The sequence below is a fragment of the Varanus komodoensis genome, unplaced genomic scaffold, assembly GCF_004798865.1.
Source record: "Varanus komodoensis strain SLA01 unplaced genomic scaffold, ASM479886v1 scaffold29_1, whole genome shotgun sequence".
NCBI lineage: Eukaryota > Metazoa > Chordata > Lepidosauria > Squamata > Varanidae > Varanus > Varanus komodoensis.
Window position 1 is genome coordinate 5,700,643 of NW_025335759.1, and position 21,349 is coordinate 5,721,991.

Sequence of the window (21,349 nt, forward strand, 5' to 3'; positions counted from 1 at the left end):
CCACTTCCCATCTCCGCAGGCTGCTGCTCGACACCAGTGTTCCTATCTGGTCAGCTTCCACATGGGGGAATTCCTGCAGGTGGGAGGGAATCCGGAGTGGCTGGGCGGCCTGCAGTACGCGCCGCAGAAGCTGAGGAACCTCAACGAGATCAACAAGATCCTGGCCCACCGGCCCTGGCTCATCACGAAGGAGCACATTGAGGTGAGTGCCGGTTTTGGAAGGTCTTAGAGGAAAGGGCCAGTCAGACCAGCATCCCCGGCATGTTTCTGCTTAACTTTCTTCCTACCAGAAGCAAAGCTTTAGGAGAGACCCTTCGATCTTTTAGAACAGGGTGGGGGAAACGGGGCAGAGGCTTAGCAATCCCCACAGGTTAGTGGCTGGGAATACAGGGGTGGAGCCAGGAGAAGGGGGTGTGGCCATCTGGGGAGCCCCAGCAGGCCCCATTTAACCCATGGGCCTCATGTTGAGCAGCACAGAGCAAGGGGAGCGGAGCTAGCGAGCCTCCCGTGGCGATTTGGGAAGCAACAACATCACAAAAGACGGTGCAGTGCAGTGCAGTGCAGGGAAGAAGCGGGGTCAGTGGCCTGGAATAATGGGAGATGTAGTCCAGCAGCATCTGGAGGGCCAGTGGAACCCTTCCACTGGCCACACCGCTGGAGTGTTGGCAGGTTGGGGCCAGGAAGGGCTTTCCTCAAATCCCACCTGAGTTGTGGGGGTCACCAGTTGATCTTAGCCAGATCTGCTCTCCCAGGGGGTCACCCAGAGCAACTTCGAGGGGCGTGCAGGGAATGTAAATGTGAGAAATGAATGCTGACTTAGGCAAGCACATCTGAGCCACGTCTTATGGGAGCAGATGGGCGGGAGATGGGGCAATTCTCTTTCTACCCACTGATCTCAACAGGAAATCCTTGGGGTCTTGGTTTGCAGGCACTCCTGAAAACGGGTGAGAACAGCTGGTCCCTGGCGGAACTCATCCAAGCTCTGGTGCTCCTCACACACTACCACTCGCTGGCTTCCTTCGTCTTTGGCTGCGGCATCAACCTGGAAACCGACCAGGAAGGGGGCCACGCCTTCCGGCCCCCTTCGCCACGCAGTTGCGATAGCAGTCCCAGCTCCGAGGATGGGGTGAACAATTCCAGTGTACGTTGTGGAACAGGGGTGGGGAGGTGCCCCCTTTTTAATGTGTTGGGGTGTTAAAGGCCCAGTAAAACTGCCTCGGTACATTGGAAGCCTATGCATGGGATATTTATGGCCGGGAGTTATGTTTTTGGATTCCCACACCTGTCAGAAACAATCGGAGTGGCCGAAAAACTGGGAGTTGTATTTTCCACAGCTTTTCCACCCTGACATAGGAACAGCAGAGTCTCTTTTTTAACTATGACCAAATATCTGTGCAGCCTCTTTTGGCTTTGCAGAAGAAATAATCTCTCTCCTCATAGACCCTTGGCACGGTCACCAGGCCAACTGTGCCCAACCTGACAACTCTCACTATGCTTGTGCATTGGCCACGCCAGCTGGGGACTCTTGCAATTGCAGTGAGACACATCTGGAGGAAGCCAAGTTGGGGAAGGCTGGGCAAACGTGAAAACATTCCTTGGAAGCGTAATCCTTCATCTACTAGCCGAATTGGCACTCCAGAATCTGGGCTGCACAGGAAGAATTATTTTAGCTCTTCCCAGGCCTCTGCATCGAAGCCAAGCGTGCAGATCATTTAAACTAGCTTTGCCTATGGTTTGTTCTTGTTGCTATTGCTTTTCATCTGGGCTCCATTGTGCAAAATGCCAGGACCTGATGCAGATATTACTGTTATTAATTATTAATTTCTATATTGCCCCGCAGCCGAAGTTCTCTGGGCAGTTCACAAGAAATGCCCACCGTAACACAAGATCATTAAAACATAATGTAACATCTCTAGAATATGACAACAATTTAAACAGTTATAATGTTTACAGTAAGATTCTGGACTGGGTAGAAACAATAAGCATGGGTGCCCCATTGTTTGCATCAAATGCCTAGGAGCAGAGGACCATCTTAACTTGGCTTCAAGAAGACAGTGCTGGCACCTGATGAACTTTGGAGGAGGGAGTGTTTTGGTACTGGTGTAACTGTAGATAAAAATGTGAAGGCATATGGGGACAAGAGGAAAGCTCAGAGGGAAGAAAACTGGTTTTTTTTCCTTCTAAAAAATATTAGGAAAACAAAAGGCATATTTTTCCATTCCTCCTCCAGCACGCTATTTTTCCCGACCTCAAGGCAGGTGGGGACATGAAACTATGCATGGTGTGACCATCTCCTGCCAGTGTTTCCTAAACTAACCCTTCTTTGTCGGCACTTTCTCAGGGCACGGATGCTATGGAGGATGTGGAGATGCTGATGGAGAGGATGAAGCTGCTGCAGGAGTGCCAGTTGGAGGAGGAAGGGGTCACCCAGGAGGAGATGGAGACCCACTTTGAGATGGAAAAAAGGGAGAGCCTGCTTGTCACCCCCTTGGGTAGGCAGGAGAGTGGTCCTGGCTGGGTTTAGAGTTGTGACAGCAGAGATTTTCTGGGGACCCTGCACTGCTGGGATTGGGGCGTGAGGGGAATCTGGTGGATGGTAAAATCCAGTGGGTCTTCTTGGCTTGGCACTGCGGAATCCGTTTGGGCAACCCTGTGCTGGCAGTGACTTGATCTGATACAACATAAGCCGGTGGAGGGGAAGGGCCTATGTACACCTGCAGTCATGCAGGGGACGATCGCAGGGGTCTCCTGTCAAAATGCTGCACCTGGACTTGAACCGAACGAGACATTGATCCTGCTTTGCGCAAATTGCAACAAGAGACCTTGGCTCCAAGCAGTTCTTGGCTCCAAGTGTGTGCAAATCTTTTGAGCAATTTCATACAAGCCAAAACCGCTGCCCCTGACTCAGCCTGCCTTTGGCCATCGGGTCAGAAATGTGTCAAAAGTCCGTCAAGCTCAAACAGAACAACTTTTTCAGTGCTGCATATCCTGAGCTTCCCCGGTGGCTGTGCAAACATGTGGCATGGAGACCTGTGGATGGGCAGGGTGTTTGAGTGGAAAAGTGGAACCAGGAGGAAGGTGTAATGCTTAAGCCTCATGTCTACCTGCAGCTTCTTGGCTCTAGTTTGCTTCCCCAGCCCTGCAAGGCTGCGATGGAGGGTTGGGTGCAGGAAGAGAATGACGAAAGGCAAGGAAAGGTTAAGCGTTGTTGCTTCTCCACTCAGAAACCCGTCCTCACACTTGCCTTTTTAAAAGTAGGTTATCAAGTTTCTGTCAACAGGTTTGCACCTAATGTGTTGTTAGGCCTATGAAGCTAGGAAATGCGGGGTTGTCTGCTACAGAAGACAACAGTATGTGCCCCAGAGGAGAATTGCAGTGCTATTCCTGTTTCCTCCTGGCCAAGTACTTTTCCTTATAAGAAGCATACATTGGAAAAATATGTCAACTTTCTATTATACATCTCTCTTCCTTTTGAAAGCTTTTAGGCCCCATATCACCATTCTATTTCAATATAGTCACGCCAGAGCTTAGAGAGATGCGTGCAAACAGGGACAAGGTGCACTGAATTGTGGTGCCCAGGAATCCACCCCTGCGCTTTGGCTGAAACCTGCTGGGTTGTATTGTCTGGACCGACAAACTAGGATTAACATTTTGAAAGAGAACAAAAGCCAAGAAATGAGCAGTGGTCAGGAGGGCTGCTCCTCTGTGGAGCCCGGAGGGCTGAATTTGCCCCGGCCTTCAGTTCTTCGTGATGTGTCGACACCGCCAGTGACACAATTCTGTGAATGACATAGTTTAGTTGTATTCAATACCTTCTCTGGTTGAAGGCCGTGTACTTGCTGGAGAGGAATGAATGGGGCGGGGGCGGGGGTGGGTGGAAGGCAGTCCACAATTTTTGTTCTTCTCAACTGCATCGCTGCTTCTGTCTTTAGTAGATATTGCTGAACACTCCCTGCCCCCCAACGTCCTGTGCTTTGTGGAGGATCCAGAATTTGGATACAAAGATTTCACTCGGAGAGGAGAACAGACGCCCCCAACCTTCCGAGCTCAGGTATTTTGTTGGTACACATTCAAGATCTGTGCTTTGCGTGTACAGTCATAGCCTCTGCCAAAACAGAACGAGCATAGAAATCAACCAGCACTGAATCCTCCAAAGCATAATATAAATTCTTTCTCTAAATTCTGCTGGTTGCATGTTACAAACCTTTGCTCATTTGGTGTGCTTTTAGTCCAGGAGTTCTCCAAGCTGTGTCCATCCATCAGTTCTTTCTGTCTTCCATTGTGAACGGTGCTCTGAGGCATTCTTGTAGATACACGTGCCCAAGAGTTGCACGTTTCTGTTTCCAAAAAGTATCTTCAGCAGGGGCTGATACCGATAACAAATGTTTGCTTATCTTGAAAGAACTGTGTTTATCTTGACTGCACCATGAGTGGGTGGCTGAATCTTTGCTCTGAATCCTTTGCATGGTTTTGGAGGAGGTCTCCAAGGAAGCAAATGGCCTGGTACACATAGCTTATCCATCAGTTGCCCACTGCTTGGGCTCCCTGTGCTGTACCTTCCGGAAGGCTGGGTTGGGGCATTCTGTCCCCGCTTCCATGGAGCAACCAGCGCCTCTGGACTGTGTGTTACCAGATCAAACTGCCCTGTCAGGACTAGATCATGGCATCCTTTACCTGGAACCCATTTCTGATTTGTGCCAGCCTTTCTTAACCTGGGAACATGATGGGCAAGGTGGTGGTCCAGAAAATCTTTTCTCCAAGTGGTTATTTTTGGGGCCAGAAGTGAAGAGGGAGTCCTCTAAAGCTGCGGTTTAGCTATGTACTGCATAGTCTGCTACAAGTAGGTTTATCCTCATCCTCAGATTACATTTCTATTCCACCTTTTTGTCTCTTGCAAGGAACCCAAGGTGTCTTAAACAGCTCCATTTTATCCTCACAACAACAACCCTGTAAGGTAGGCTGGGCTGAGGGCGAGTGCCTGGCCCAGTGTCACCAGATAAGCTTCATGGCCAAATGGGGACTAGAACCCAGCCCTCCCAGGTCCAGCACTCCGGCCACCCCCCCACCCCAGTTCTGGCTTAGCAACTCTAGAGTTACTATAGAATGCAGAGATGCTTGAGTTCTTAAGTACCACCTGTAGGAGGGTTCCAATATATTAATTTTGCAAGCGGGGCACTCTGGAGATAGATACACTCCTGCAGTTGGCCACAATATTGATAAGTACATTTAATACCTGTGCACCCTGCTTTTCTAAAGCTCTGCTTTAGGCTAATGCATGTGCCAATAGTGGACATCTTACCTTGCACTATCACCCGGTTGGTGCTACCAGCGAAGCTGTTATTTCTCCCCACAGGACTACACCTGGGAAGACCATGGTTACTCCCTCATTAACCGCTTGTATCCTGATGTGGGGCAATTGCTGGATGAGAAGTTCCAGGTGGTTTACAACCTGACGTATAACACCATAGCCATGCACAGTGGGGTGGACACATCCATGCTCCGGAGAGCCATCTGGAACTACGTTCACTGTGTCTTTGGCATTCGGTAGGTTCTTTGCACCCCTTTTTCCTCCTCCCCTGCCTGGTAAACTGTGCTATGAGTTCCTTCCATGCAGCTTTCACTGCATTTTCATTTCTGTACTGCCCCACAGCCCAGGCTTTCTCAGTGGCTTACAGTGATCCAAAACCACGGTTAAATGTGAAGCTTTTGTTCAGTCAAGTTTCCCGATGCATTTCCAAATTTGCCTCTTCCCCACCACACATTACAATAATTGCCAGAGAGAGATGTTGGCAACTTGAGTGTACTGCCACACAATTTATGGGGTCACAGAGAGTCACATATGTGCTTTAACCGCTTCTCCTCATGGAGAGGCAGAGATCCAAAACTTAGACGTGACAGTCCAGTGAGCAGAGCCCAAGAAACTTCATTGGTGTGAAGCTTTGCTGGAAGCATTTGGAAGGCCTCGCACAGGTGTTGTTAGGTTTGCCAGTGTTGACATACCAGTGTGGAGCAGTCCCTTGCCAGCAAATGAGCCGCTGCCTCAGTTTATGGAGCCAGTGTAACCACTGACTACGTATCACTGAGCTCACCCCTGCGTTCCCGTGAGACCTGGCCCATGGGAGGAGAGACGGCATCTTCTGCCGGTTGGCTGCTGTTGTGTGTTTTCTCCTAAACACTCCTGGCCATTCCCTCTCTCCCTCCCTCCCTCTCTATGGTATGGGGCTGAGCTCATTCACCTAAAGTTCAGTTTACCCCCAAAACTGTGTCCAGGGTGTTCCTTTGATCCGGTCTTTTGGCATGAATGATCTTCTGCCTTCTTTCATACCATGATTTCATTGGCCTCTTATTTCTGAGAGAGAAAAACACTGACCCAGTTCTTAGGTAGAGCTGAGCAGCAGTGGAGCAGGCCATGGTCTTCCTAGAAGCCTTTCTCACACTCACACCCCCCAAGGTGATTGAGCATTAAATTAATATGCACAACACTTTAAAAGAAGCTACAGCAGTTATCTGTTTGAGTGCAGCCATGGCATAAAGCAGCTAAATAACAGCATGAACTATTTGACTGATGTATTAACAGCCCTTCATAAGCCATCAAATGCCTGGAAACGAGAAGTCTTAATTTGGCACTGAAGAGATAATCATGTTGAGGCAGGGGGCGGGGGGCTTTACTGGGAAATGTACTCCATAATTGGGGTGGGGGACATCACCCTGGAGTTAATGCTGCAGCAGTGAGGCCCAGGTTTGCCTCTTCCCTCCTTCCCTTGCAGGCTTTGCTTAATGAGTTGAGTTGTTTCCTGTCTCAGGAGTAACAACTGAACTGTGGCTGGCTGTTGCTTGCGAATGGCAAGCCATGGCAGGCCCGATTACTGCATGTGAAACAATTTACACAGAGCCGTTGTCCTTTTAAGCTAGTTGCTGGGCTTCGAACAGAAGTGTGTGTGTGAGAGAGAGAAAGAGCCAGAGACAGAGAGCACAAACCTGCTGCAAGTTTTTTGGCAAGACAAGTTGGGATGAGGCGCTGGCACGTGGAGGACCTTGCCAAACCAGCGTGATAAAAGGACTGAGTCATCTAATTTATGGACAGGTCAGATGATAGGCACCCTTTAAATAAGCTGGAGGATGTGTCCTTCAGGATTCGCCATGTGAACGGAAGGAGTCATTTGAAGGATGAGTGATCGGGCTGCCGGCTTGATGGGGCAGAAGAAGTTGATGGTGGGGATCACACAGCACGGCAACCCCTAACCCATGTTCAGGGGTTGCGTGTGGCTTGTCCTTGAACTGCAGGTCGTCGTGTTGCCTGAGACGACAAGCCATGGGTCCTCACCATCAGTTGCCCATGGTTAGCACAGCCGGGGTCCAGCAACACGATACCCCTGTTTCAGTGACAACCTACACTCAACCCATATTCAACCTGAATATGGGTTATTGTGTTGTCTGAACCCAGACTTTATCTCCTAGGAGGACCCACGGCGCAGTGGGAAGGCACATCTTTTGTGTGTGGAAGTCCCAGATTTGTGTTTCTGCCATCCAGTAGTTGGCTCAAGGAGGCTTCCTCACCCAAGAGCATCTGGGTGCCCTCCAGATGTTTTGGACGGCGGCTCCCAGCCCCAGCCAGGGTGGCCAAGAGTGATGGGTTGTGGGAGTTGTTGTTCCACTCCGTCTAGTCTTTGACTGACATGGTAAATCCTTCTTCTGCTTTTCAGGTACGACGACTATGATTACCGGGAAGTAAACCAGCTTTTGGAGCGCAGTCTGAAAATCTACATCAAAACTGTAGCCTGCTACCCAGAGAAAACCACCAAGCGAATGTACACTCACTTCTGGAGACATTTCAAGCATTCTGAGAAGGTAAAGAGTGCGTGTTTGTGTAGGTCGAGGAGCAGGGCGTTTTCTGCTGTCCTTTCGTTGGGGCCTGGAAGGCTGTGCTTTGACAGGCAGGCGCAGGGTCTCCACAGTGCCTGCAGGACCCCTCTTGGGTGCTGATCCAGCTCTTGACTGTTGTTTGGCGTTTCTCTTTAATCACACTTTTTAAAACTGGGGGGCAGGCGTGCTGCCAAGTCAGGTGCTACCTTCCAGCACCACCTTTACTTGAATTCAGCAGAGTGCTTTTGTGTTCTGGAGCTCAGGCACCCCTCAGGGCCAGTCCTTCTGGGAAGTGGCTGTTTTGTGACTGGCCATGAGCACCACAATAGGCATTTCATGAATAGGCAGCCTGCCAATGGCAGCCATTTTGAGAGAGTGCCCACGGCTCCCCCTCAAGATTCCGAACGTGTCCCAAACCCAGAAGGGCCGGGGACACTTGGTATGACTGCACTGTCATATGCTGTCCAGAGGAGTTTCCAATTGTCTCTTTATATTTTCTTTTCCTTTTGGAATGTGACCTTCTCCTGTTTTGTATTTTACATAGTAGAACCTACTTATTTCCCCAGTGCAGACCTACTGTGCCTGAGAATTGTGTGTGTGTGTGTGTTACTGATGGCTTACATTAGTACATATAAGTGTGCAAGATTTGGTTCTCAAGATACAAAGCACCAGGCTAGATGCATTTTATATCTCCCAAAAACATACTTGCCTTCTAAGTGGCCTGGATAATTTATAGATGTCTTTTTAGCCTGCTTTCCAAAAATTCCAGGGTGCTGTGAAGCTTGGGCAGGAACCTGTGCAGTAGCCCAGTGAAGTGAGTTCAGCCAAGGTATAAGGCCGGCCCAAGGACACCTGGTGGGCTGTGTCACTGAGGGAGAATTGGGTCTCCTTCCTGATTAATCCGGTGCATCGGCTGTTCTACCAAACTGCCTCTTGCTGCAATTTTTTTTTCCTGGTAGGCAAAGAGTGAAAAAGAATTCTAAATACCCACAGTAAAGACCTGACAGGAAAATAAAAGGATGCCCCATGGCAGCCGGGGCTGGTTGGGGCGCCACCCGTGAAGGCCCCTGCAGCTGCCCGCCAATGCCCCCTCTTCACACCTGGGCTGAGAAGAGCCTTGCTTTGCCCTGGGCGATCCCATGCCCCCTCCCATTCTAAAGAGTCCCTCCTTCTTTTCCAGGTGCATGTCAACCTGCTTCTCCTGGAGGCCCGCATGCAGGCCGCACTCCTCTATGCGCTGCGGGCCATCACTCGCTACATGACCTGATGGAGCACTGCTCCCCTCATCCCGGAAGGGATGGACGCACTGATGGGGAGCCCTGTGCTAAAGACTCCTTCCTGGAATGCATAGTCAAAGCATTGTTACCTCATCCCTACCTGTGGCTTTCCGGAGAGGTGTGTGCACGTGCGTGTGTTTTGAAGGTGTTCTGAGCACCTCCTGCCAAGAGTCAAATTAAGAGATGGAGTGGAGGAACGGGTGAAAACAAAGCTGTCCTGTTTTGGTCAAGCCAGGCCTTCTCTCCCGAGACTCTGGAGCCGTCCTTGGCTTGCTGAGTGGCTTCTTGGCTCTGCTGCTGCTGAGCCCAAAGTTTGAGTGATGACGCCGAGCCCGCTAGCCTCCTGCCCGGAAGACTTGTTTTGCCCAGACTGATGTCTCTTCATAGGCCTGGCTGGAGCTGAAATCTGTGACGTTTGGCTCCCAGCTACCTCCCCCCCCCAAAAAAAACAACAACAACAACAACAAAACCCTCTGGTGATTCAGTGCAATGATTTTGGTTCTCGTGGCTGCAAACTTTGCCGCCGCCCGCCCAGCTCGATCAAGCGAAGAGGGAGACCTCCCAGCTGGGATATGGCGCTGCTCTTTCTCCGTGGCCTCTGCCTGCTGTCGGATGTTGAATGTAGGACTTTGAATGTCTGAGCAGATCACCCTGTCTCTCTTTTTTAAAGGAGTTTAAAGTGACTGGTTAACAAGACTCAGGAAGGCGATGCGCAGGGGACTAGATGGAAGCCGAGACAAACCTCTCTGCCATGGTGATTGGCAACGACACTACATTTCTTGCTGCTCCCCTTCATACCGGAGGCAGCTGCACTCCAGATTCTCTCTCTGCTTCACGGACAGGCACAGGACTCTCCCGACCTCTGAGAGCAGCTGGTTTATGGAAGTCGAAGTGGACGGAGAGGAGAGGCTTGTGGGAATGCCTGGTGGATTATCCTCCAGGAAGTGGGAGAAAGGCCTCTCCAGGCAAGGGGTGCCAGGTGAACCCAGTGTGGACCACACAGGACTCTTGTTTTGGGCCAGAATGGAAGGGACAGGGTGCCTGTCCCCTGATGGGGAAGAGTGTGCGTGTGACTGCCTCGCACGTCCCAGCATTTGCTCTTGTTCAAATGTTTGAGCCGCCAACATTGTGAAGCTGTTGCCTTCTCTATGTCCTGACCCTGCCGCTCAAAAAGCCTCAATTGTTACCTTGGGATCATTTCCCTCCTTCTCTGCGAAGCTTATCTGCTTTTTTGTTTTTCATTGGGCAATAATATTGCCCAACTAAAATAATATTGCCACCTAGCTGACCTAGAGTTGGGGATTAAATAGAAATTCTCAGAAGAACTTGGCCTGATCTCTTCATGGGATGGCACGAGGCTATAGATTTGTGAGGCATCCGGTGGCCTGGAGCACTTGAAAGTGCAAGTCTGAGAGGTGCCATTTGGAAAAAACCCTACACACACACACACACACACACACTTCCCCTGCAATTAGAAAACTAGGATGAAGGGAGCTGGTTCGGCTAAATCTTCCTTTTCTGATGTGCTAGATTTTTACTTAGTGGGTGCATGCCAAAGCAGGATCCTGTGCCAGAAGGCAGCCATAGCACAGTCCATTCTGTTGCCTCATTCTGCCTGTGAAGAGCAGACCCTCATCTGTGGCCTCAGGAGTCCTCTAGAAGGCCGGGCTCGGCCACTGGGGCGTTGAGAAGACACAGGCAGGCAGCCTCCATCTTCCCTCCCAGGATTCCATTCCCATCTCAGGCAAAGAAGTTCTTCAGGTCAGAACTGTCCACATTCTTCACCTGCCTTAACTGGTTTCCCTGATCCTTGATAAGAAGAGAATATGGAAATCATGACACTGAAAAAAAATGAAGGGATGGCTTGAAAGAACAGCCACAAGGCTGCTACTGTTGGGTCCTTCCAGCATCTTCTCCTTGATCAACCCCATGGCTCCCCCTTTCTATTTCAAGAACGAGCTAAGCGTCTATCATTTCAACAGACAGGAGAGAGCATAGCAGGACAACATCTCCCATTGTTCCGGGTGACTAGCCGTCCTGTGAGGCTGCTGGGGTTTGGAACCCAGCAACTTTGTCCTTTCACATTTACCATCTTCACATTTACCTCTTAAATTGTTCGTGCCTAACTCTGGTTTTTGGCATGCAATCTCTTCTCTCTCTCTTTGAGGTATTGATTCCTCTTTAAAAAAATATCTAGGGATTAAAATCTCCATCAGAGGAGTACTAAGTACTGAACAGGCAAACAAGCTAGACCTCAGCCTGTCCCCATGTGTGGGCCACTCAGCAAGATCTAGCTGAGATCCGTACCGATGAAGCTGGGTTCTGAGAAAATGTGACTCCTTCCGGGCATTTCTGAAATAGTGGAAAGACGTCTTTTGAAGCAAACTGCTTGGGTTGCAGGAGCTGCGTTTAACCATTGCAGGCATGGGCAGCAGTGGTGGAGGCTAAGCGCGTTAGGGATTAGGGGAAGCCAGTGCTTCCTCGTTCAGCTTTTCCTCAGTGTAGGATGACGTTAGGTTAGAGCTCTGTTACTTCTGAGGCTGGATGGGGCTCTACAGCATGAGTGAGCATGAGGTCTTTCATGCAGTAGCTGCCCAAAGCGTTGGCAGTGTCTGCTGAGGATTGGTCCAAACCTTAGGCAGAACTGACAATGCTGGAAATCCAGTTTACTCAGGAAAAAACTAAAGCAGCCCTTGCCAGCCCAAGAAATGGTACCCAAGCTGCTGGAGTCCTTTCCACAATATGTGGAATTAATCTGTCTACCAAACACCACTGCTTGCAGTAGCCTTTGGTACAGAACCTTGGTTTCTTCCCTTTAGAAATGCTGGTTGGGGTATAGAGTTAATCATTATTTTTGGTGTTTGCTCACATATTGTGTGTGTGTGTGTGTGTGTGTTTCTGCCATACACTCTCGACTGCTGGAATCAAGATTTGCCTGACTCTGTAAATGCCTTGAGAAATGAGATGGTTTTGATTTGACTGAAACTTTGTACTCTCTTCAGTTGGGGTAGGGGAAAATCAACCCAAAAGGCAGGCTGTATGTATTGCTTCATGTATTCTGCTCCACGACACTGTACACAATTGCTGTGTGGCAGATCCTGAGGCCTTTCTATAGGCTTGGCTTGCAAGAAGCTCAACATCCAGGCCTCATGTTGCGAGACCTGAAGGTCGTGTTGTTTCCCATCACTTCTCACCGGGGGACCCCTTGGAAGCAGCATTCCTAGAGTTGCCCCCCCCCCACACACACACACAGAGCGTGATTGCTTGCGCCCTTTGCTCACGGCAGTATTGCACAACCAGGTGGTGAACGCACTGTGAAATTCAAAGCTAACTTGTCTCTCATGACGTGATGGAGCTGAGCTGGCCTCGACTCTTAAGCTGGTTTTGATACCTTCCTTTATTTCTGTCCTCTTTCTGCCTTTACAGGCTGACATATTCTTCCCTCTTCCCTTCAAATAGTGTTAAAGCAAACGAAAAACCCTGGCCTGCCTCTGTCCCCATCCAGATGTTCGGTTTTCTCCGCCATCATAGACTTTGCTCACTGCCCTGTTTGACGTTGAAAAGGACTGGGGGCGTCTAGTTGGGGGTGACGGGGTGGGTGGTGGGTGGGAGAGCAGAGCGTCTGTAGGTGGAGTCTGCATTTCCTCCTCCTGCAGGTCTCTGTGAAATGACCCTTGCTGGATCTCTTTGCCATCTGGTATCCTTTTTTTCCGTATCCCCCTTTGCTCTCCTTTCCTGGAGTCAGTCAGTCATACAGACCTAACAGCCTCGGCTACATTTCGCTCCCTGTGTTGTGTCGCTGTTTTTCAATGTTTTACTCTTGACTCTGCCAATGTTGTGACTTTGCTACCAAGTCCAGGGGGACAGGGGAGAAATAAAGTTGCCTTTTTGTTTTTCAAAGATCTCTCTTAGCTTCATTCTTTACCATGTGAGCTTACCTTTGGAACAGTTTAAAGGAGGGGAAAAGCTAGATTTAAGGGCATGAGGACTGCTTTAGGATGGGTCAGATCGGGGCTTGTCAAGTTCAGGGATCTATTTAGCATGGCAGTCATGTTTCTCCCTCTCTGTATTGCAGTGGTTCAGCTGAGTTTTATCTCCATCACAACCCTGCTGGGTAAGTTTAGATGGGTAGCTTTAGCCCACCTGTGCCTGCTCAGAGCTGCTGTACCTGCTTCAGTCCATGCCCTATTTCTGTCCTGCATCTTGCCCTTGTTTGAGGAGGAGGAGGTGAGGCAAGACAAGTTGCAATTCTACACACAGGAATAAAGGGAGAGTCCTGCTGGAGCAGGCCAAAAGCCTTCTCGCTAGTCTATGTCTGACTTTGTAAACTATTGATAAAACTACAGTTAGGGCCTTTGCACCCTAAAAACAGGAATATGAATCAGGGCTGACCTGATGAAAAAAGGACTAGCAGCCTTAAGCACTTAAGAGACCAGATTTCCCTTAGTTGGCATCCTCCAAGAGTCTGCAGAAAACAACTCCCATCATCCCCAATTGTGCTGCCTTGTGGCTGATGGGGCCTGTAGTCCAATGCATCTAAAGGGCACCGAATTGTGAAAGACTGGCTTACAGTATGATTGGATGGCAGAGCCATTTTGCTAGTTCTTCGCTTTCAGTAACTCAAAATCTGCTCTGGGTGGTATCTGAATTTTGTCACATTCTCAGCCCACTGCACGTACATTTTCTTGGAATGTTGGGTAATCAAGGGCCCGTGGCAGGGGGCGGGGGGTGCCCTCTTTTAAAGAGGGCAGTCCTCTACTGAAGGGCCAACCAGTCCAATTATGGTTTTCAGGTAAAGAACCACAATGAGCCTCTGGACAGCAGACTGAACAGGTAGGCAGAAAGGTCACCTGGCTGCAAAGTTCACTCTCTGGTGAGAAGGAGAGTGTTCCTAGTTAAATATAATATTTATTTCTGAAGTGTCATCTTTACTTCTAAATGGCCATCCCCTTTTCCCCTTGGGGCACTTCTGCTTTTTGGGGCCTGCAGTTGCTTTAGGGCCAGTCCCAATTTTGCATACCTGGATCACAAAACTGCTCAACATCTCCACCTGCTCTAGAAGGATGCTGATGTCTTGAGCGGAATCCGGTTTTGGAGGCAGCTGTACTTCCTCACGAGTTGGAATACTTGCAAAGCCAAAAGGCTGTTGGTGGAAGAGTCATTTGCCTTTGGGAAGCTGCCATTGCTGGCGTGTGTGTAGGGTGGGGGGGTGTCTGTTTTCCAGCAGCCTGATTCTAGAAATGGCAGCTTGCCTTGACTGGGGCTGGAAGCAGCGGCTGATTATGGGAGCAGCGGTAGGTGCCTGCTTTCAAGGATTCTCCGCCTTCGTTTTCCTTGATTGTAGCAGTTGCTCAACACCCATTTTGCAAGTGCTCTGGGGATAATGGACTTTATCAGTGATGGGCAGCATAGGGAGGGGCAGAGGACGTGCTCTGAGTGGAACTGTGGCTGCCGAGTTGCAGATAAGAGCAACACTAAATTGATGTTAAGTACTTCATTTGTGGCACTTGGAAGAAAGACTGGATGAACTGCACTACCTGTTTCCACAAAGACACAACCACTGTGCAGAGGGGATCCCCTTCTACATCTCTGTGGTTTGAAAAGGAAGGGTAATAAACGCCTTTCTAAAAAATGTGATTGCCGAAGGTGCCATCCTCCCTTTAAAAGGCTAAACCATGGGGAAAATGCTCCAAACGGGCTGGCACATCAATTTCCATGCCCCAGATCCCGAGACAGTGACCTGGTTCTCCTGTAATGAAAAGCCACTTTGGGTGAATTTCTCGGTGCAGCTTCTTCGTGTGCAGGCTGTGACTATTTTGAGTGTTTGAGCGATGATGCAGGCACACCACAGCTGCTCGTGATGTGCAGATCTGGTCGGGATGGGTTGTTGGGATGGTAGATAAACTGCCCACAACTCTAAAACAGCCTGTGAGTTCCAGGTAGCATGTCAGCCACTACAACGGTTCCCCCTCACTTGGCCTGCATGCAGTGTGCCCTACGAATCCTTCGATCACGTGAAACAGGAAGGGCTTTCGGCTTGTGAGGCAGCGGAGGACAAATAAATGCAGGGCAGAGCACAGAGTGAAACCTTCAGAAGCGGGGCTGGTCCTACCATTTGGCAGGGTGAGGCAGCCACCTCAGGCGGCAGATGCTGGGAGGTGGCAGCGATGTGTTGGATGTGTAAGCTTTGTGAGTGCAGCCTAGGGAAAGGTTGCCCAGACGGCAGGCAACCGTGGCACATTTTTCAGGTTCTGCTTCCAACGTTTCCAGCTTTATACTAAAATACTAAGTTATGGTTATACCCTGAATGAAGTCACAGATCCATCCCATTACACACACACATCTTGGAAGATGCCCATCAGACGAGCACCAGAAGCTGGGGGGTTTTATGTGTTCTGCAATAGGCTGGCCTGCACTACTTTAAAAGCCGAAGGGCTTTTGCTTTTGTTTCTGTTTGAAGCATTTACTGGCGTCTACAGAGAGCTTTACAAAGTATAGCATAGATGGGCTGGAGGGAAAGCAGCACAGAAAATGCCGAGTTAGATGGCCCAGTGGCCTGACTGCTTCCTGTGTTTATAATCCAGCGTATCTCAGAACCACCTGCCTGCCTGCAATCGTTACTGGTGCGGCCAATCTTGCTGCAGGAGGAACAAGCGCTTTGCAAAGGAGCACGTCAGCCCAGCCCGGCCCTGGCAGAGCTTATCTCTCGCTTTCCCCCAGGGCCACGAATAAACAGTTGAATGCTTTAGATGAAATTCATCAGCACCAAAAAGCAAACTTTCGCACTGATAAGAGAAGCATGGTGTGGAGCGGGTCATCAGTGGGCTGGCACGTGAATGGTCCTCCACCTGATGTGACCGCGGTATCATAGTGACGTCTGTGTCAACCGGCAAGGACAACAAGCTGCAGATGGGGCATTCGTGGCACCTGAAGTGCTGGGGCAAGGTGGGGGCTGATGGGTTCTATGGGCTGAGTATTGTCAATGATTACATGCGCTAGCTGTGTAAGCCTCCGAAATTGCCGTTTGCTTGGGGAAAGCTTGCGGCTGCTTTTCTTTTCTTTTCTTCCCTTCCATTTTATTTGTGGCATGAAAGAAGGGATGGTTGTGGTCCTACTAGGAAAACGGTGCGTCTGTTATTGGAGGTAGCAAACCAAGATAACAGTCTGATGGTTCAGAGAAGAAACCATGGTTAGGCAAGGTGAAAGTGGGGGGGGGGGGCACCTATGTGCCTCCGAAAAGGAAGAGATGCATCATCAACAAATGGGATGAAACAGGAGTCAGATTTGCACGAAATCTGCATGCACCAACATATATGTAGGGACAGAAACTTGGAAATAATTGCAATAATTTAAATAGAAATGAAATTTACCCATACTGATGAGTCAGGTGGTATATCTATTTAAATAACAGAAATGATAATAGAAAATAATATGTGCCTCCCTATATATAAATAGATGTTTCATATATATAGACCATGGAGCTCTGTTTCCTCTACTTGCCCACTTTTCAAATAATGCATTTCCTTCTATTTTGAAAAAGTCATTGGCCTACAAATGATTCATAAACAGAGGGGATGAATGGGCAACAGGTAAACACCCTGGTCTTTCTTGTGTATTTGTGTGGATTTTTATCCTGCCCTTGCTCCAAGAATATTGGGGTGTTGGGAAGGCCAATCTCCCCCACCTTTTTTATCCTGAAAACTGCTGGTAAGGTAGGTGAGGCTAAGAAGGTATACATGACCCAAGGGCACCCATGAGCTTCATGGAAGAGCAGGGAGCTAAATCTGGGACATCATCCATCATCTGCAGTGCTCCAGTTTTCTCTTCTGAGAGCGAAATGTCACCCTTTTACATCAACTGAGCTATTTTCTGGTTTCTGGACCCAGCTGGCAAAAGGTCTAAGAATGTCCTTGTTCATTTTCAGGAGAGAATGGGAAGGGGTCTTATTCATTTATTGCTGCGGTTTATTAAAATCAAAACAGGAAAAAACCTTCCATATAAAAATCTATTTTTCACCTATTGTTCTTGGGCTAGCAGTGACTGAGCAAGAAAAGGCTCTCCGGGAACTTGTGGGCAGCGCGATGAAAATGTCACCCCAGGGCTCAGCTGTTGTGAAGAACGCCAACTCCACCCTAGACACAATTGGGAATGGAGGAGAAAATGGAGCTGCCAAAATCTCACTGCTTTTATGCAAATCTTTGGTGCGACCCTACTTGGAATGTTGTGTTCGGTTCTGGTCGCCTTACCTGAAAAAGGGCATTACTGAGTTGGGGGAAGTCCAGAGAAGGGCAAAAAAAGGACCCGGGGGCTGGAGCGGCTCCCCTGCGAGGAGTGGCCACAGCCGCTGCGTCTGTGCCGCTTAGGGCGATGCAGGGGAGACACGGTGGGGTGCTCAGAATCATGCACGGGGCCGAGAACGTCGAGAGGGAGGCGTCTTTCTCCTCTCCCGAACGCTCCAACCCGGAGTCCTTCCATGAAGCTGACTGGGGGGGAGTTTAGGACAGACGAAAGGAAGGACTTCTTCACACAGCGAATAGCTGACCTGCCTGAGAAGTTTTGAGGGACACCCTGGAATTAACAGTAAGGAGGAACGCCCCCTTGTTTTATGATGGCCACATGTCCCCTTTTAGCGAGCACACTTCTTTCTTTGTAGACCTGCCAAAGGGCCACTCTGCTTGAAGGGCCGTCCTTCCAGTTCAAAGATAAAGGACCGTTGCCCAACAGGGCAGTAGATTGTGCCAGGACAGTAGATCGGACAGGCAAGATCAAAGTTCATCTGTTCCCAGTCTTCGTCATGATGGAGAGGTTTATTGTACTTAGGGTTGTGCAAATGTCGTGCTCTCTTTGGCCCTCTTTTTCAGTGACACGCTTCCATGTTTCTGGTGATGCTGAGGGGGCCACCCTACCTTCCCCTCAGACAGAAGGCTCTCTTGGCCCAGCCTTGTTTTGTTTTGTTCTGTTCTGTTCGGCAGAGGTCTGCTTCTCGGAAGATGCTCCAGTTCTTGCCTGCCTCCAGATGGAAGGCCTCACCCCAAAACCACCTCGAACCACAGCTTAGCTGCAGCGTCAGAGTGCTTCCCCCACCCTCCGGTGCCTGCCGGGGTTCCATCTGCCACGCCGTGTTCGTCTCGTTGCTAAGACACGGCCACCGGCAGCGGGGATGCCTTGCGGCAGCGGGAGAGCAGGACCCGCTCCCTCCACTGCCTGCTTCGGGGAAGTGCGTGTTGCTTGTTTGTTCCACTCAAGGGAGCACAAGGCCCCCTTCCCTGCTCGTTTTCCTGCCTCCCAGTTGGCCGGGATGACAAACAGCTTAGAATGAAGGCCTGTTTGCCAAGGGTTATCTCCAGTGGGTTACTCATCGATCTTTAGGGACAGTCCCTGGCAAAGTGCAGGGCAGGTGTGTGAGAAACAGGAGGGGCAGGAAGCGGAGGATGGGATAAGCTGAGCTTTGTTCCAGGAATGTTGAAATTCTCTGCCTAGGCTGTCACCGCCTGCGGGGGCACCTGCTTTGCTTGCAAAAGTTCCCAGGTTCAGTTTTTGGTGTGTCTAGGTAGGGTTAGGGTCTGAAACCCCGCAGAACCTGTGCGGGTCAGTGGAGACCAACCTTCCCAACTTGGTGGCCTCCAGATACTTTGGATTTCAGTTCGTATCAGCCCCAGCCAGCACAGCCAATGGTCAAGAGTCCTGGGAGTTGTAAGCCAAAATTTCTGAAGTGGAGGAGTTAGGTATGGACTGCACTGGGCTAGGTGGGCCCTTGGTCTGAATCAGTGCAAGGAATATGGCTATTTTAATCTGTCATTTATTCAGAAACATGAGGACCAGAAACTTGCTTAATTTTCAGGAGGAGGACTGGTGCCAATGCAATGCTATGGCTGTTTGACTTCACCCACCACATGGCCAGAAATTAGTATCTAAGTGCAAAACCAGAAGTGTGGGAAGCAAAACTTGGAAAGAGGAGCATATTTTGTAAGACTGTGTAGGAATTCTTTAGTGCTTGGTGTTGAGCAGAACAGTTCTCTCAGATGGTTGACAACAGGTGAAACTTTGCTGTGGGTGACTCCCTGCCCCCATAGCGCCATCATTATCATTATCAATCACGTAACATTTATATCCCACCTTTTTTCTTCTTGCAAGGAACCCATGTTTGTAACACCCCTTTTCTCTGCTGTTGCTAACAGAGGGTTTGACTTTGTGCTTCATTCTGCATTTTTTGCTCTGCAAAAGACGGACCTGCACCATTTTTCAAGCCAGAGGGGCTTGTTTCTGTTTGTTTTAAGCACTAGCAGATCCCCTTCCAGATAAGCAAACCCCCAAACCTTCCAAGTGGACAACTTCCCAAAGCAGGCCATATAGTGTCGAGAAACAAGCAGGCAGGAGCTGTATTCATGGGAAACTCTTCAGTGGGGCCTTATCAATGGGGGCAGGAGTATGAGCAGGGTCAAGGGTGGGGTTCAGGCCACTGCCAAGGTCCATGTTCCAGCAGAGGACCCTGAACCGGCTCGTCCGCTTCACCCTTGCAGCCTCTTCCTCAGGTGCCTCTCTGGCCCAAGCAACCTGCATGGCGCCCACTCTCACCCCTGCCAAGTGAACAGGGGATGCAGATGGAAAAGCAGCCAGTCTTCCAGGCATTACCCCCTTTCATGGCTGGGAAGCCAACAGAAAAAAGGACATTTGGGTTCTCTTTCTCCTCCATTTCCATCTCAGCCATGAACTCTGTGCATGTTTCCCCCCTGTTTACTTCACTGCCATGAAATCTGTATAAATTTCCCATCCATTTACTTCCCAGCAATGAAATGTGTGTATATTTATCAGTAAAACTAAAGTAAACTAAAAATTTCCTGGGAAATTCATGCAGATTTCATGACTGGGACATACATGGAAAGGAAAGGTTTGTTGTATTTCCTCTGCATTTACTTCCTAGCCATGCAACTGTGTATATTTTTCTTCCATTTACTTCCCAGCCATAAAATGTATATATATTTTCCAGTAAAAAAAAAATGCAGACTTTGAGTCAGTTTAAAAATATTAAACCCTTACAGGCAGCAAACAGACTAACTCAACTAGGGTGCCCCTGCCATTGTAGCCCTAATCATTCCACATCTTTTATCCCAAATATTGCTGCTTGGCTTTGGCGGTCAAAAGGAGTATGACGCAAAAGGAAAAAATTATTGATGTCAAGCCGGAATGTAACACATGCAAAATGAGTTCTTTGTGGTAGGAAAATCCAGGCAACCAGGCCTGAAATCAGACTGAAAACGGTTCCTGCGAAGCAGTGGAGTGTTTTGAGTGTGTTGCAATTTTAGTAGTGGCATTTCTGCACTGGGTACATGGAAAGCTTGATGGCTATCTTTGCAGAAGCTGAGCTTGCCACGAAATGTCAGACACTTTGAAATGATTTGGTGCTGATGCCGATGCTGATTACCATCGGAACTGAAAGGTTTGGTCCTTCCCCTCTGGTGTGCAATTTAGAATGTCATCTAAATAGTTGCTATGCCCGCTTGGCAATGCACATTTCCTAACTGTTTGGGGACGCACAAGCAACAGATCCCATGACTGGCTGGATGGTCTGTTGGCGTGCACCCGCACCTATGTGCATGCCAAGCCCCTCCACTTTTGGAAAGACAGCGTGTCATATACAATTCTTGGCTCAGAGCAGCAGCACCTCTAAGAAACATCTTGCTCTTTCCTAGCAAGCTAACCAAGAATTCCCAGCAATTAAGGCAGACTGATATTTGCCCCCTGTAAGTGTAGGCTAGAATTCACCCGGTGGATGTCATAACAGCGTGCTTTGGTTTTCACATGTTGGTGTTGTTACAGAGATTGGATTTTTCCGATCCTCAGCCTCTCTCGTGTTTTCTTCAACAAACAGGAGAATAGTCCGTGTTTTAAAAGAAAGGTCACGTGTGGATATGTGATGGCATGCTAGGGTCCTGGCTGCAGTGGGAAGGAGAGATGCTGTATAAGATGCTCTCAGTGGGCCCCCGTAGCGCAAGTCAGGTTAGATACGCAGCCCAGGGGTTCCAAGTGAGCATCCAGAGAGCGGCAGGTGATCAAGCGGCGGCAAACACAACGGCATCATCTGCTGCTGTGGCCTGCTTTTGTCATCTGTTTTAAAAAAAACCTTTTGAACTTTTTTTAATTTTTCCGATATTTTTATGGCACTTTTATCATCTCTTGCTATAGCCTCTGCGTATCGCAATGAAGCTACG

The 21,349-nt window shown here is 49.3% G+C and overlaps 1 protein-coding gene across 4 annotated transcripts in view; it reads left to right on the forward strand.

Annotated features, from left to right (window-relative positions):
- The window catches only part of SESN2 (sestrin 2), a 35,607-nt gene extending 22,567 nt beyond the window's left edge, over positions 1–13,040 (forward strand). For 3 of the 4 annotated variants that reach the window (XM_044435357.1, XM_044435360.1, XM_044435359.1), the window contains 7 exons: positions 20–202; positions 929–1,141; positions 2,342–2,492; positions 3,933–4,051; positions 5,354–5,544; positions 7,704–7,848; positions 9,044–13,040. In XM_044435357.1, coding sequence (XP_044291292.1) covers positions 20–202; positions 929–1,141; positions 2,342–2,492; positions 3,933–4,051; positions 5,354–5,544; positions 7,704–7,848; positions 9,044–9,130 — 1,089 coding nt within the window. In that variant the 3' untranslated portion in view covers positions 9,131–13,040. The remainder of the gene's footprint in view (positions 1–19; positions 203–928; positions 1,142–2,341; positions 2,493–3,932; positions 4,052–5,353; positions 5,545–7,703; positions 7,849–9,043) is intronic. The other variant, XM_044435358.1, reaches the window with a different exon arrangement.
- Positions 13,041–21,349: the final 8,309 nt, after the last annotated feature.